The 16275-nt window shown below is 47.7% G+C and overlaps 1 protein-coding gene across 1 annotated transcript in view; it reads right to left on the minus strand.

The window, feature by feature from the left end:
- FBXL13 (F-box and leucine rich repeat protein 13) overlaps positions 1–16275 on the minus strand; it is a 131310-nt gene that overhangs the window by 28296 nt on the left and 86739 nt on the right. Inside the window, exon 16 of the mRNA XM_075274106.1 lies at positions 5195–5314. Coding sequence (XP_075130207.1) covers positions 5195–5314 — 120 coding nt within the window. The remainder of the gene's footprint in view (positions 1–5194; positions 5315–16275) is intronic.

Consider the following 16275-nt stretch of genomic DNA (forward strand, 5'->3'; position numbering starts at 1 on the left):
CATCTGACACTGTTCACTGCTGACTGGTGCTGTGATTCACACCCCCTTAGGGAGCCTGCATACGGAGTTACGCTCCGCTCATTCTGAACGTAAAACTCGTTCAGAATGAGCGCGTTAAAACCAGATCCCATTGATTTCTATGGGTGCCGGCATACGCGCGCTCTGCATTGAAAACAATGGGAGTGGTTTTTCCCTATTGCTTTCAATGTGATTTCAATGGGGAGCGCGCGCATGCCGGCACCCATAGAAATCAATGAGATCTGGTTTTAACGCGCTTATTCTGAACGAGTTTTACGTTCAGAATGAGCGGAGCGTAACTCAGTGTGTAGGCTCCCTTAGGGTAAGTTCAGATGGGTTTTTTTTCGGATAGGAACCTGAGGCGGCCTCCGCCTCAGGTTCCGATCCAAAAACCGGGTAGCCGCGACTGAAAGCAAGTGCACTGCACCGGCATCCAGCTGCACACTCTGCTCCGTGTTAGGCCCAATGAATGGGCCTAGTCCGGAGGAGGGTGTGTCTTCAGGCCGAATCACGAAGCGACTCGGCCTGAAGAATGAGCATCTCGCTTTTTTTTCCCAGGAGCTGGAAGAAACGGCTCCCGGAAAAAAGACCTGAGTGGCTTTCATTGATTTCAATGGGAGCCATCTTTTTGGTCAGGATTTTGAGGCGGATACGGCCTCAAAATCCTAACCAAAAAACTCAGTGTGAGCTTTCCCTTACTGCTACATTGTCCACCAGACAGTACAGAGCTTATCAGGCACTACAACTACTGCACTGATTTTTTGGAATGGTGGGGGTTAGAGAGTAAATTGCAATTGTACTTGAATCAGATGCTAAGAATTGAAGTTGTTGGAGGGTTTCAAGAGACAAATTCTACAAGTTAAAGGGAGTGATTTCCAGGATTTAGAAATATTTTACATTTATGACATGCCATAAAAAAAAGTTTAATTGGTGGGAGTCCACCTGATACCAAAGCAAAGAGTCAAGTTCCCTTTTTCACCCTGATAGTTGAGCGCACTATAAGGGTGCATTCACACTACGGAACGCCAGCGTGCATCACAGCCGTACACGCCGGCATTACAGCAGGGCTGCCGGACACTTCCCATTCATTTCTATGGGAGCCGGCATGCGAGCGCTCCCCATAGAAATGAATGGAAAAAAGCAGTCCATTCATTTCTATGGGGAGCGCTCGCATGCCGGCTCCCATAGAAATGAATGGGAAGTGTCCGGCAGCCCTGCTGTAACGCCGGCGTGTACGGCTGTGATACACGCTGGCGTTCCGTAGTGTGAATGCACCCTAAGGCTATGCAGATTGACTTTTGCTGATATTATTTATGCTTTAGACCCTTTACCATTTTTTGTAGTTTTTCCATTGCACCCTTTTCATTTTATCTATGTCTTTTTCTAGATAGGGTCTCTAGAACTGAGCACAATATTCCAGATGTGGTACAGGCTCACAATCTTCCTACTGGTTATACTTGTAGCTAGACAGCCAAGTTTCCTACTTGCCTTTCCTGCTGCCTTGCTGCATTGTGAACTCATTTTGATGCTGTCATATATCAGATCCCTAGATTTCTCCCTTTGGAGGTCCTAGCTAACACAGAACTGCTAATATGATACTCAGTTAAAGGGTTCCTTCTCCCTAAGTGCAAGTGAGGTTTTAATATGACTTAAATTAAATATTCATGAATTTCATATGTTTTCCCTGAATATTATGAGCATAGTGAATGTGAATAATTTAACACTTATTAACTTAAGTCTACAATCTCCGCTCCCTAGGCTCATTCAGGCAAACCCATTAATGCTCTAAAGCAAACAAAAGAAAAGATAAACACCTTAAAGGGGTTGGCCACCTTCAGACCAATATTGACAAACAATTGTACAATAAAAAGCTATACAATTTTCCAATATAATTTCTGTATCAATTCCTCATGGTTTTCTAGATCTCTGCTTGCTGTCATTCATTCTGTTACTTCTAGAGCAGTGGTTCTCAACCTTTCTAATGCCGTGACCCCGCAATACAGTTCCTCATGTTGCCGTGACCCCAAACCAAAAAATAATTTTGTTAGCTACTTCATAACTGTAAGGTCTAGTTCACACAGGGGGCGGTATAGTGGATTTATAGCGGATTTAGGCACTGAGAGAGCCGCGTCACTCTCGGGTCAAAACACGCTTGCCACGACTGTCGCGGCTTCCCCCCCAGAGTCGGCTCAAATTAATGGGCCGACTCTGGAGGTTGCTGCTGCCAGGCGGACGCCGTGGCTCACCGAGCCGCGGAATCCGCGTGAAGAAAGGGCAGCCCGCTTTCTTTTTCCGTGAGTGGCAGCATGCCGCTCATGCAAAAAACAAACCTGGCGGTCTAAATAGACGAAGAAATGAAGGATCCGGCATCCACGTACATAAAATCCGAATGCTTTATTTTGAAAACATTAAAAAAGTTTTGTCCATACAATCAGTGAACATCACTCCCTACCCCCGAACACACCAAGGAGAAGTGACGTCGGCTGACGCGTTTCAGCACATACGTGCCTTAGTCATAGCTATTGCATTGGGGCTATGACTAAGGCACGTATGTGCTGAAACGCGTCAGCCGACGTCACTTCTCCTTGGTGTGTTTGGGGGTAGGGAGTGATGTTCACTGATTGTATGGACAAAACTTTTTTAATGTTTTCTAAATAAAGCATTCGGATTTTGTGTACGTGGATGCCGGATCCTTCATTTCTTCGTTATGAGACACTCCGAGTCGACGGGGATTTCTTTCATCCAGGCACCCGATCATCTCTCCTGAACCGTGAGTGTGGTTTCATTACAAGGATGTATTTGATTGTGCAGTGATACTGTGTTATGTTACCACATCAAAAAGGATTGTGTTTATGTGATTCAAAGCACCAAATCATCCGTGATTCCACAGCAAATTATGTCAGCTTCTAGCATTGCGGACATTTATTCACTACCAAGATTAGTTTCTGTATGGGCTGTGATATCCCTTTTCCTTTCCCTACCGATGTTAGGTCTAAATAGACCGCCATTGTGAGGGGGCGGATTATGACGTGGATTTCGCGGCATAATCTGCCCCCTCTGTGTGAACAGGCCTTAATTTTGCTACAGTTATGATTTGGAATGTAAATACCTGATATGCATTATGTATTCTCATTGCTACAAATCAAACATAATTTAAACATAGTGATTAATCACAAAAGCTCTCTTCCACTAAATCTGCTGAACCCCTCTATCATGCTCACACACAGCCTGCACCCCCCTATCATGCTCACACACAGCCTGAAACACCCCCATCTTGCTCACACACAGCCTGAACCCCCCTATCATGCTCACACACAGCCTGAACCCCACTATCATACTCACACAGCCTGAACCCCATTATCATACTCACACACAGCCTGAACCCCCCTATTATGCTCACATACAGCCTGAACCCCCTATCATGCTCACACACAGCCTGAACCCCACTATCATGCTCACACACAGCCTGAACCCCTCTATCATACTCACACACAGCCTGCACCCCTCTATCATACTCACACACAGCCTGAACCCCACTATCATGCTCACACACAGCCTTAACCCCACTATCATGCTCACACACAGCCTGAACCCCACTATCATGCTCACACACAGCCTGAACCCCCCTATCATGCTCACACACAGCCTGAACCCCACTATCATGCTCACACACAGCCTGAACCCCACTATCATGCTCACACACAGCCTGCACACCCTTTCCCCCTCCTCTTGCTTACACAGGCTGTCTCTTCTCTCCATCTTACCTTCCAATCTCCATTCACTGCAGCCTTCTCTTCCTGTGTAACTCGGCACTGTACTGAATAGATCCGCCCACACCAGAGTCCGATCACATGGTCATGATGTCATCACAGGTCCTTCAGCACACTAGGATCTACCCTGCTGCAAAAGGTAAGCGCAGCTTCTCAGCGGCTAAAGCCATCGGAAATATGTATTTTCCAATGGCTTTAGGCGACCCCTGTGTTTTGGTCGTTCGACCCCCGCCGGGGTCGCGACCCACAGGTTGAGAACCGCTGTTCTAGAGGATAAAACTCTGACCATGGTCATGTGATTTACGGTCCATGGTCATGTGATGAGCACACAGGTGCACAGCTGATTACCAGGCAGATGTCTGATTACTGTGCTGTGACTGTAACGAGCGGCACCTGTGTACTCATCACATGACCACCGACCGTAAGTCACATGACCATGGTCCGAGTTTCATCCACCAGATGTAACAGAATGAATGACAGCAAGCCGAAATCTAGAAAACCGTGAGGAATTGATACAGAAAGTATATTGGAAAATTGTATATTTTTTTTTATTGTACATTTGTTTGTCAATATTGGTCTGAAAGTGGCCAACCCCTTTAAAGGGATTCTATCATTAAATTGCTATTTTTTCTAACACGTAGGAATAGCCTTAAGAAAGGCTATTCTTCTCCTACCTTTAGATGTCTTCTCTGTGCCGTTGTTCGGTAGAAATTTTTTTCAGTTTTGTTCGGTATGCAAATGAGTTCTCTTGCAGCACTGGGGGTGTCTACAGCGCTGCGAGAGAAATCTCCAGCGCTGCCTCCATCTTCATCTGGAACGGCCTCTCTCCGTATCTTCTTCCGGCGCTGGCTTCAAACTTCTATGCATGCGCAGTCAGCTCTGCCATCGGGCCTCGTGCAGAGCCGACTGCACATGTCCGCGGCCATTTTTCTGTGGCAGCGAACCTAAGCAAAACGCAATGGATAAAAAAAGCAGCATAAATTCATTGCAGTTTTTTCTGCAGCTTTTTTCCATTGAGTTTTTGCTGGTTTTTCTCTGCCTTTCTCCTTCCCCTAAAAAAAACTATAGAGAAACCACTTGAGATTCTGCAGCTGAAATTACGCCCATGCTCCTGGCTGAGCAGCTGCTTGAAGAGGCTGTAGTTGAGAGGCTTTGGATGAGAGCTGCTGACTCTTCAGTAAATTCTTACATTTGTCCGGCAGCTGTGCTTGGTATTGCAGCTCAGCCATTTCAGAGAGCACCAAAACCACTTCAAACATCTGATCAATAAGGCTTTCAGGTGTCAGATCCCCGCAGATTTTCAAATATATCCTAAGTATAGGTCATCAATTAAAAAGTCCTAGTATCAAACAGCATAGATTAATAAAATAAGGTTATTTCAGCTTGTCGTTTTTAATTGTTCTCACTTTTGTGCTATTCTCAGAAGCGATAAGTCACTGACACGTAGACAGTTTGTCAAATTGAGCTCCTTTATTTTGTTTCCGGAAGGGCCTTCTACAACTTGTCGTACTCCTGGGTCACTGATTCTGCAAAAGAAAATTAAATGTTTTCGGATGACATTTTGAGTATAACCTACACATGTAAGTCATGGTTATATAATAATAATGTTACTTGTACAGTAAACGTTTGGACTCCAAGCAACTTTCTGAAAAGTAGCATCTTTACTTATAGTTGGTGAGGTTGAATCTCAGACCTAGTATTGATATAGAAATTAGGCAAAGAAAGAGACTTAAATAAAACTAATAACTAGTGTGCGATTTGTTGGATCCAATACAGATATGGACAAATTATAATGAAATTGATCATAGAAAAAAAGGTCTATATCAGGCCACCTGTACAGTTTATATATCAAGATATTGTCCTAGCACATATGGCAAAGGTACACTGAAAATTACACTTAGCATACCTGTGCTTCTTATCAGTGGCATAACTAGGAATGGCTGGGCTCCAAGGCGAACATTTGACAAGAGAACCCCCCAACCAAGATATTATTCCCCATAGTGCCCCCTGTACACTCTATTATTCCCCATAGTGTCCACTATTATTGCCTATTGTGGACACCTATGAACAATTATTACACTCTGGGGCCTTTTCAGACCCCAGAGTATAATGATCGGAGATGCAGGGGAGGATACATACATAAAAAATGACGAAACATCAGTGGCTGTCCTGGCAGCATTTACAAACAGTCCACAGCCCTCTCCTTATGTCCCTGGAGTGTGGCATCAGTCAAACGTCCATTAAACAAATACTGGCTACACACAGATGGCACCCTTACAAGATCCAGCTGCTACAACATCTTTCAGAGGATTATCCGTACCAGCGCATTGAATTTGCAGAGTAGGCGACACAAGAAGTCAAACAGGACCCACAGCTTAGACAGAAGGTTCTGTTCAATGATGAGGCAAACTTTTATGTGAAAGGTGAAGTTAATAAACAAAACCACCGCTACTGGTCCGACAGTAACCCACACTGGACAGATCCCTCCAAATGTGTTGGAACACAAAAACTGATGGTGTGGTATATAGGGCACATCCTTTAGTGGATTATTGTCCATGCTCCAGACACAGATGTGTCAATATCTCGATAATGAATAAAGCTATGTTAAAAATGAGCACGCCATTGTTTTCCTTGTGCAATTCTCCATGTGTTTGATGTGTCACATGACCCTCTTCCCATTGAAAAAAGTAAAGTTGAATCCAAAATGGCAGCTTTGCAGATGGCCGCCATGGGCTCACCCAACCTCAAATGTTCCCCCCCTCCCATCTACTAATATGCCACAAACTGTAAGGTGATATCAGCAACCACTTCCATTTTATCTGAGAGTATACATACTTATCGCCCACCCTATAGTACTACACTCCAGACATGTATATAGGTGTGGCCAATCCACTGGGAGGTATGGTAGTGGGATAGGGTCCCAATCCGTATCCAATATTTAAACAAGGATCCCACTGTTATTTGAATGCAATTAAAATTTATTTGAGACAATTCTGGAAGTGACAGCAGATGATGTACATGTGAATGTTTATGGCCTACTCAGAGCCTTTCTCAAACTCAGAAATTGTATGTTAAGGACATGCTCCTAGAGTCAAAATAAAGGTAGGAACAGGTGTCCCTGTTAATTGTTATATACTTTGTATGGAGTAGGGGTTGGGACCTAGGTCCAGTGAAGTCCCGGGGCTGCCTGTTTCGGGAGGCTGTACTGCTCTAGACGTTGGTAGCATACAGTGGTGGCAGCTGATGTCCTCTGGTATATTGTCAGTTAGGAGGGGCTGATGTCCTCTAGTATATTGTCAGTCAGGAGGGGCTGATGTCCTCTAGTATATTGTCAGTCAGGAGGGGCTGATGTCCTCTAGTATATTGTCAGTTAGGAGGGGCTGATGTCCTCTAGTATATTGTCAGTCAGGAGGGGCTGATGTCCTCTAGTATATTGTCAGTTAGGAGAGGCTGATGTCCTCTAGTATATTGTCAGTCAGGAGGGGCTGATGTCCTCTAGTATATTGTCAGTTAGGAGGGGCTGATGTCCTCTGGTATATTGTCAGTTAGGAGGGGCTGATGTCCTCTAGTATATTGTCAGTCAGGAGAGGCTGATGTCCTCTGGTATATTGTCAGTCAGGAGGGGCTGATGTCCTCTAGTATATTGTCAGTCAGGAGGGGCTGATGTCCTCTAGTATATTGTCAGTCAGGAGGGGCTGATGTCCTCTAGTATATTGTCAGTTAGGAGGGGCTGATGTCCTCTAGTATATTGTCAGTCAGGAGGGGCTGATGTCCTCTAGTATATTGTCAGTCAGGAGGGGCTGATGTCCTCTAGTATATTGTCAGTTAGGAGAGGCTGATGTCCTCTAGTATATTGTCAGTCAGGAGGGGCTGATGTCCTCTAGTATATTGTCAGTTAGGAGGGGCTGATGTCCTCTGGTATATTGTCAGTTAGGAGGGGCTGATGTCCTCTAGTATATTGTCAGTCAGGAGAGGCTGATGTCCTCTGGTATATTGTCAGTCAGGAGGGGCTGATGTCCTCTAGTATATTGTCAGTCAGGAGGGGCTGATGTCCTCTAGTATATTGTCAGTCAGGAGGGGCTGATGTCCTCTAGTATACTGTCAGTTAGTTAGAGCTGAGGTCCTCTGGTATATTGTCAGTCAGGAGGGGCTGATGTCCTCTAGTATATTGTCAGTCAGGAGGGGCTGATGTCCTCTAGTATATTGTCAGTCAGGAGGGGCTGATGTCCTCTGGTATATTGTCAGTTAGGAGGGGCTGATGTCCTCTAGTATATTGTCAGTCAGGAGAGGCTGATGTCCTCTAGTATATTGTCAGTCAGGAGGGGCTGATGTCCTCTAGTATATTGTCAGTCAGGAGGGGCTGAGGTCCTCTAGTATATTGTCAGTCAGGAGGGGCTGATGTCCTCTAGTATATTCTCAGTCAGGAGGGGCTGATGTCCTCTAGTATATTGTCAGTCAGGAGGGGCTGAGGTCCTCTAGTATATTGTCAGTTAGGAGGGGCTGATGTCCTCTAGTATATTGTCAGTCAGGAGGGGCTGAGGTCCTCTAGTATATTGTCAGTCAGGAGGGGCTGATGTCCTCTAGTATATTGTCAGTCAGGAGGGGCTGATGTCCTCTAGTATATTGTCAGTCAGGAGGGGCTGATGTCCTCTAGTATATTGTCAGTCAGGAGGGGTGATGTCCTCTAGTATATTGTCAGTCAGGAGGGGCTGATGTCCTCTAGTATATTGTCAGTCAGGAGGGGCTGATGTCCTCTAGTATATTGTCAGTCAGGAGGGGCTGAGGTCCTCTGGTATATTGTCAGTCAGGAGGGGCTGATGTCCTCTGGTATATTGTCAGTCAGGAGGGGCTGATGTCCTCTGGTATATTGTCAGTCAGGAGGGGCTGATGTCCTCTGGTATATTGTCAGTCAGGAGGGGCTGATGTCCTCTGGTATATTGTCAGTCAGGAGGGGCTGATGTCCTCTGGTATATTGTCAGTCAGGAGGGGCTGATGTCCTCTGGTATATTGTCAGTCAGGAGGGGCTGATGTCCTCTGGTATATTGTCAGTCAGGAGGGGCTGATGTCCTCTGGTATATTGTCAGTCAGGAGGGGCTGATGTCCTCTGGTATATTGTCAGTCAGGAGGGGCTGATGTTCTCTGGTATATTGTCAGTCAGGAGGGGCTGATGTTCTCTGGTATATTGTCAGTCAGGAGGGGCTGATGTCCTCTAGTATATTGTCAGTCAGGAGGGGCTGATGTTCTCTAGTATATTGTCAGTTAGGAGGAGCTGAGGTCCTCTAATATATTGTCAGTCAGGAGAGGCTGATGTCCTCTAGTATATTGTCAGTTAGGAGGGGCTGATGTCCTCTAGTATATTGTCAGTCAGGAGGGGCTGATGTCCTCTGGTATATTGTCAGTCAGGAGGGGCTGATGTCTAGAGATGAGCGAACAGTGTTCTATCGAACTCATGTTCGATCGGATATTAGGCTGTTCGGCATGTTCGAATCGAATCGAACACCGCGTGGTAAAGTGCGCCATTACTCGATTCCCCTCCCACCTTCCCTGGCGCCTTTTTTGCTCCAATAACAGTGCAGGATAGGTGGGACAGGAACTACGACACCGGTGACGTTGAAAAAAGTAGGCAAAACCCATTGGCTGCCGAAAACATGTGACCTCTAATTTAAAAGAACAGCGACGCCCAGCTTCGCGTCATTCTGAGCTTGCAATTCACCGGGGACGGAGGTTTCCGTCCAGTTAGCTAGGGCTTAGATTCTGGGTAGGCAGGGACAGGCTAGGATAGGAAGGAGAAGACAACCAACAGCTCTTATAAGAGCTAAATTCCAGGGAGAAGCTTGTCAGTGTAACGTGGCACTGACGGGCTCAATCGCCGCAACCCAGCTTTCCCAGGATCCTGAATGGAATACACTAACAGTGACTGGTAATTCAAAGAATATATTGGGGTTACGTGCACCCACAATTGTTGCTACTGGTATATAGTGCCAGTTTCTGAGTGGAAATTCCCCAAATAATTTGGGGATTCATTCACCCTACATCTCAGGCTCTTGCCATATTCACCCAGGTTGTCAGTGCTGCACCAGCTCGTTCCCAGACAGCTCGGCCCGAAAAACACATTACCTACACTCACCGGCCACTTTATTAGGTACACCTGTCCAACTACTCGTTAACACTTAATTTCTAATCAGCCAATCACATGGCGGCAACTCAGTGCATTTAGGCATGTAGACATGGTCAAGACAATCTCCTGCAGTTCAAACCGAGCATCAGTATGGGGAAGAAAGGTGATTTGAGTGCCTTTGAACGTGGCATGGTTGTTGGTGCCAGAAGGGCTGGTCTGAGTATTTCAGAAACTGCTGATCTACTGGGATTTTCACGCACAACCATCTCTAGGGTTTACAGAGAATGGTCCGAAAAAGAAAAAACATCCAGTGAGCGGCAGTTCTGTGGGCGGAAATGCGTTGTTGATGCCAGAGGTCAGAGGAGAATGGCCAGACTGGTTCGAGCTGATAGAAAGGCAACAGTGACTCAAATAGCCACCCGTTACAACCAAGGTAGCCAGAAGAGCATCTCTGAACGCACAGTACGTCGAACTTTGAGGCAGATGGGCTACAGCAGCAGAAGACCACACCGGGTGCCACTCCTTTCAGCTAAGAACAGGAAACTGAGGCAACAATTTGCAAAAGCTCATCGAAATTGGACAATTGAAGATTGGAAAAACGTTGCCTGTTCTGATGAGTCTCGATTTCTGCTGCGACATTCGGATGGTAGGGTCAGAATTTGGCGTCAACAACATGAAAGCATGGATCCATCCTGCCTTGTATCAACGGTTCAGGCTGGTGGTGGTGGTGTCATGGTGTGGGGAATATTTTCTTGGCACTCTTTGGGCCCCTTGGTACCAATTGAGCATCGTTGCAACGCCAAAGCCTACCTGAGTATTGTTGCTGACCATGTCCATCCCTTTATGACCACAATGTACCCAACATCTCATGGCTACTTTCAGCAGGATAATGCGCCATGTCATAAAGCTGGAATCATCTCAGACTGGTTTCTTGAACATGACAATGAGTTCACTGTACTCCAATGGCCTCCACAGTCACCAGATCTCAATCCAATAGAGCATCTTTGGGATGTGGTGGAACGGAAGATTCGCATCATGGATGTGCAGCCGACAAATCTGCGGCAACTGTGTGATGCCATCATGTCAATATGGACCAAAATCTCTGAGGAATGCTTCCAGCACCTTGTTGAATCTATGCCACGAAGAATTGAGGCAGTTCTGAAGGCAAAAGGGGGTCCAACCCGTTACTAGCATGGTGTACCTAATAAAGTGGCCGGAGAGTGTATATAGAGGATTTGGACAATGAAGACAACATGTTCTAAATCTAATGTCTGCACCTTCTCCAGAATTAAAATAAAGGCAGCGTTTAACTTTCAAATAGCACTGCACAAAGGAAGATCTTATCAGCTTGTCTCATGACATGCTACTAAAAAGTGTCATTTGTGTATCTTAATTTAAATATAGTTGTATAAGCTTTTTGGGTTTTAGGCACTGCCAAGTTATTTATTACCACCCGCTCCCTTATAATGATGATGACGCCAAAGTCACTGTGGGTGTTCAGAGCTCACAGCTTCGGTTGACATTTGTCTTGCTCTCTGTCGGTACCAGCTGTCTTTTTGGATACCGTAAGGTTATGTTGACTTTATTAACAGCTATAGAAGCTTTAGCCAGGTTGTGACGGTGTGTAACCCTAACAACACTAAGTGGGATACACATTAATAGTCAGTCTATGTACGCTAAACGTATCACTGAAGTAATTTTTTTTCCCTCTCCCCTAATATAAGAAAGGAACAGACATTAGACCTAGACCGGGGGTTCGAGGCTTGTAAAAATCCAGTATTATTTGTTCTTCATGATGTGAAATATGTGTCGAAAAGCAACCCAAGATGAAGTCAGCCATGTGTGCCAGTGTGTTACTTGGCATGCCTTTGCTGGCCCCAACTGTAAGGGTCACTCTCCATTTCCTCCATTTTCCACTCCCCTTCACACCATTTGTGGTGAAGCAATGGGATGCACTGAAGTGCACCCTCTAGCCTCGTGTGGGACAGGGACATCAGATGCCACTCCAACCCCCTCGTCTTCCTCCACCAGCCAACGGTGCGAAGATGAGAGGAGTGTGCTCTGAATGTTTTCTGCCTAGCAGAGGCTAGTTCTCACTTACGAAAATGGCCCCACTTTGACCTGTATATCAGGCACAATGGTGTAGGTTTCAAAGAAACATGGCACCAACAAGTTGAAAAATGTGGGCCATGCGTGGACCGTGTTTGAGTCTGGCAAGCTCCAGATCTGCTACCAGGTTCCAGCCATTATCAGAGGCGCAAAAATGCCAGGCCCCAGGTGTAACAGGGAAAAAAAAAAAAGCCATCTCAGCCAGGATGGCATCCCTGACCTCGGAGGCACTGTGCTGTCTGTCCCCCAAGCTGATCAGTTTCAGCACGGCCTGCTGACATCTCCCCACGCCAGTGTTACAGCTGGGGTGGAGGTTGCAGCATCGTAGGGTTTCAGTCTACTCCTGCCATGAATTTTGGCCTGGGAGAGGAGATAGGCCACCCCAGTGGACCCGGGGACCAGACTCCACCACATTCACCCTGCCTGTCATTAAAGATAAGCACTGCAGCATCCCTGACCACAGGCGCTTGTCCATGTGTCGGTGGTCAAGTGGACCTTGCAGCAAAGCGCAGAGCTCTGGGCCCGACTGATGTTATGGGACACATGCAGGCGCAAGGCAGGGACAGCACACCAAGAGAAGTAGTAACGGCTAGGCCCAGCATAGGGAGGTGCCCCAGCTGCCATCTACTGACGGAAGGCCTGGGTATCCAGAAGCATAAACAAACACCAACATCTCCAGGGCCAGCAGTTTATCGATGAGGCTGTTAAAGGCTTGGGCATGGGGGTGGGTTGTGTTGTACTTCTGCCTGCAATGAAAAGCTTGGGAAATGTGGAGTGGCTGGGAAGAGGCGCATGATGGTGCAGGCCAAAAGGGCTTACTGCAAACCGCACATGACCACAGCTTGCCCTGATGGCAACTGTGTCTCATGATCCCCACTTAGGTCCAGACAAGTCGGTGGCGGGTCCAAAACCCCAAAATTGGAAGGAAATGGCGGATGCTGCAGTATTTCTAACACCTGTTCCTGGTGCTCGGGCCTGGTCTGTGTTGTAACCTGCACCCTGCTTAACGCAGCTGCCATATCCGGAGTTGTGATGAGCGCATGCGGATGTTTCGTGTCCAGTGCAATGGATGGGATGGGATTTCACATAAGTCTGCCACCCATGGCCACTCATGGATGAGCAACTGAGGGAGTTGACTTTGACGAACCCGAGGGTTTTGGAGTTGGAACTACATCAAAGGTCTGTGCTGCTCACACACTCTGCTCAACACATGATATGTTTAGTGCCAGCAGTGTGGAGACGTCGCACAACAGCCGTTGTTCCAGCAGGTACAGGCGTTGTAGGAGTGCATAGAGGCTAGCAGCGGCAACTATAGACTTTAAAAACTATCCGCACAAGCGCCACACTTTCACCAGTAGCTCAGGAACATTGGGGTACCTTTTTAAAATGATTAGCAGCAATGAGTTAAAAACGTGGCCCAGGCATGGAATATGTTGCAGGCTGCCAAGCTACAGAGCCGATCCCAGGTTACGGCCATTATCACACATGACAACATGCCTGGGCCCAGGTGCAGTGGCAAAAACCACATTGCCGTCTCATCGAGGATGGCATGACTCACTTTGTAGGCAGTGTGCTGTCTGGCCCCCAAGCTGATGAGCTTCAGCACGGCCCGCTGACGTCTCCCCACACCAGTGTTGCAGCGTTTCCAGCTCGTAGCTGGGGTCAATTTAACAGCGGAGGAGGGTGGTGTTTCAGCCCTCCTCCCAGGAATGTTGTGTGGGGAGACAAGTCAGGCCACCACATTTTGCGACGCGGTCCACGCCTCAACTACATTCAACCACTGTGCCAAAATTGAAAGGTAGCGTCCCTGTCCGCATGCACTTGTCCATTCGTAACTGGTCACGTGGAACTTTAGGGCTAAGCGCTGAATTTAGGGACCGCCTCATGTTTGGGGGAAAGTGCTGGTGTGGACGGCACAGTGCGGTGGCGCAGTAGACACTCTGCCCAAAAAGGGCAGAGTGTCCCCCAGCCGGGATTCCAACATCTCCTGGGCCAGATTTCTTGAGATGAGGCCGTTGAAGCCTTGGGCATGTGGGTGGGTTGCGCTGTACTTTAGCATGAAATGAAAGGCTTGGGAGATGGGGAGTTGCTGGGAAGAGGCGCATGATGGCGCGGGCAAAAGGAGAAATGGCAGGAAAAGGTTAGGATGAGGGTGAACTCCCCAAAGTGTCAGAGGCAGATGTGGAGGTGTCCTGGCTGCTGGTCTGGACTGCAGCGCCAGCCCTGTCAACAGTGGGAGAGGCAGTGGCCGCCAGGCCAAACGACGATTATCCTGCGCTTGCTCTCACCCACTGAGCCCAGGGCTTGCCTTCCAAATGATGGCACCCGTGAGATTCCTCTCTGCAGATCTCCAACCCATCTTGGACTTGCAAATTGCACTAAATTTGTCATGTAACTGACATGTATATGATGAGTCTATCCATTGTCTGTTCATTTTGGTGAAAGTCAGCCTGTCAGCTGACAGACAGCTGTGCTTGTCAGTGATGATGCCACCGGCTGCTTGTACCCCCAGTTTTTGCTGCTTAGCTTGCCTCCACATCCACACTGCTTTTGCCCCTACACATCACCCCTATCCATGCCTGTGCCTCTAGCCATAAGTCTGCCACCCATGGAAACTCATGGTGCAGAAAGTGAGGGAGCTGACTCTGAGGAACCCTTGGGTTTTGTAGCTGGTACTCCATCAAAGGTCTCTGCTGCTCACACACCCTGCTCAACATACGGTATCTAGGGTTAGAGCGTGTGGTGACCTCGCACAACAGTAGGTGCTTCAGGCAGATGTAGGCCTTGCTGGAGTGTATTGCGGCTAGCTCCAGGTACTGTAGACTTGGGAAAGTGGGTGTCCAAGTGCCGCACTTTCACCCTTAGCTCAGCTAATTTGGGGTATGTTTTTAAAAATCGTTGCACCACTACATTGAACACGTGGGCCAGGCATGGAACTTGTTGGAGGCTGGCAAGCTCCAGAGACCTCCAACAAGACAAAAAAGCCTGGCCCCAGGGGCAGCGGGGATAAACAAATTGCCATCTCATCCAGGATGGCATCCCTGACCTCAGTGGCAGTGTGCTGTCCGTCCCCCAAGCTGATGAGCTTCAGCCCAGCCTGTTGACGTCTCCCCACACCAGTGTTGCAGCGTTTCCAGCTCGTAGCTGGGGTCAATCTAACAGCGGAGGAGGAGGGTGGTGTTTCAGCCCTCCTCCCAGGAATGTTGTGTGGGGAGACAAGTCAGTCCACCACATTTTGCGACCCGGTCCATGCCTCAAGTACATTCAACCACTGTGCCAAGATTGAAAGGTAGCGTCCCTGTCCGCATGCACTTGTCCATTCGTAGCTGGTCACGTGGATCTTTTGGGCAAAGCGCTGAACTTAGGGACCGCCTCATGTTTGGGGAAAAGTGCTGGTGTGGACGGCACAGTGAGGTGGCGCAGTAGCCAGCAGGCCCAAAAAGGGCAGAGTGTCCACAAGCTGGGACCCCAACATCTCCTGGGCCAGAATTTTTGAGATGAGGCCATTGAAGCCTTGGGCATGTGGGTGGGTTGTGCTGTACTTTAGCCTGGAATGAAAGGCCTGGGAGATGGGGAGTCGCATTGCAAAGTGTGTAAACCACACTCAGTTTGTCCTCGACCTATACATTTTGAAATTATCTCCCCCAGCGAGGAACGTGGCCTTGATGGGGGAATTTTTCTAAGGAAGCTAGAAAAGAGGGCATCTTGGGCCTTGCTGGCTCAGGTCTAGCTTCTGTCATGCAGTTGTCTTCTGCCTCTGGACATCCCTTTGCCTCTAGCCACCTTTTTCCCTGCTTAGCTTGCCTCCACATCCACACTGCTTTTGCCCCTAGACATCACCCCAGTCCATGCCTCTGCTTGTACCCCCAGTTTTTTCTGCTACGCTTGCCTCCACATCCACACTGCTTTTGCCCCTAGACATCATCCCTATCCATGCCTCTGCCCCTAGCCATAACTCTGCCACCCCTGGAAACTCATGGTGCAGAAACTTTGGGAGCTGACTTTGAGGAACCCTTGGGTTTTGTAGATGGAACTCCATCAAAGGTCTGTGCAGTTCACACACCCTGCTCAAGATATGGTATTGTAGGGTTTCAGCGTGTGTGAATGACGGACAACAGCCTGTGTTTGGACAGATGTAGGCCTTGCTAGAGTGTTTTTAGGCTAGCAGCGACTCCTGTACACTTGCAAAAGTGGGCGCACAAGCGCCGCATTTTCAACAGTAGCTTCGGTACATTTGGGTATGTTTTCAAAAAACGTTGC

The sequence above is a fragment of the Leptodactylus fuscus genome, chromosome 5 (genome assembly GCF_031893055.1).
Source record: "Leptodactylus fuscus isolate aLepFus1 chromosome 5, aLepFus1.hap2, whole genome shotgun sequence".
Lineage (NCBI taxonomy): Eukaryota > Metazoa > Chordata > Amphibia > Anura > Leptodactylidae > Leptodactylus > Leptodactylus fuscus.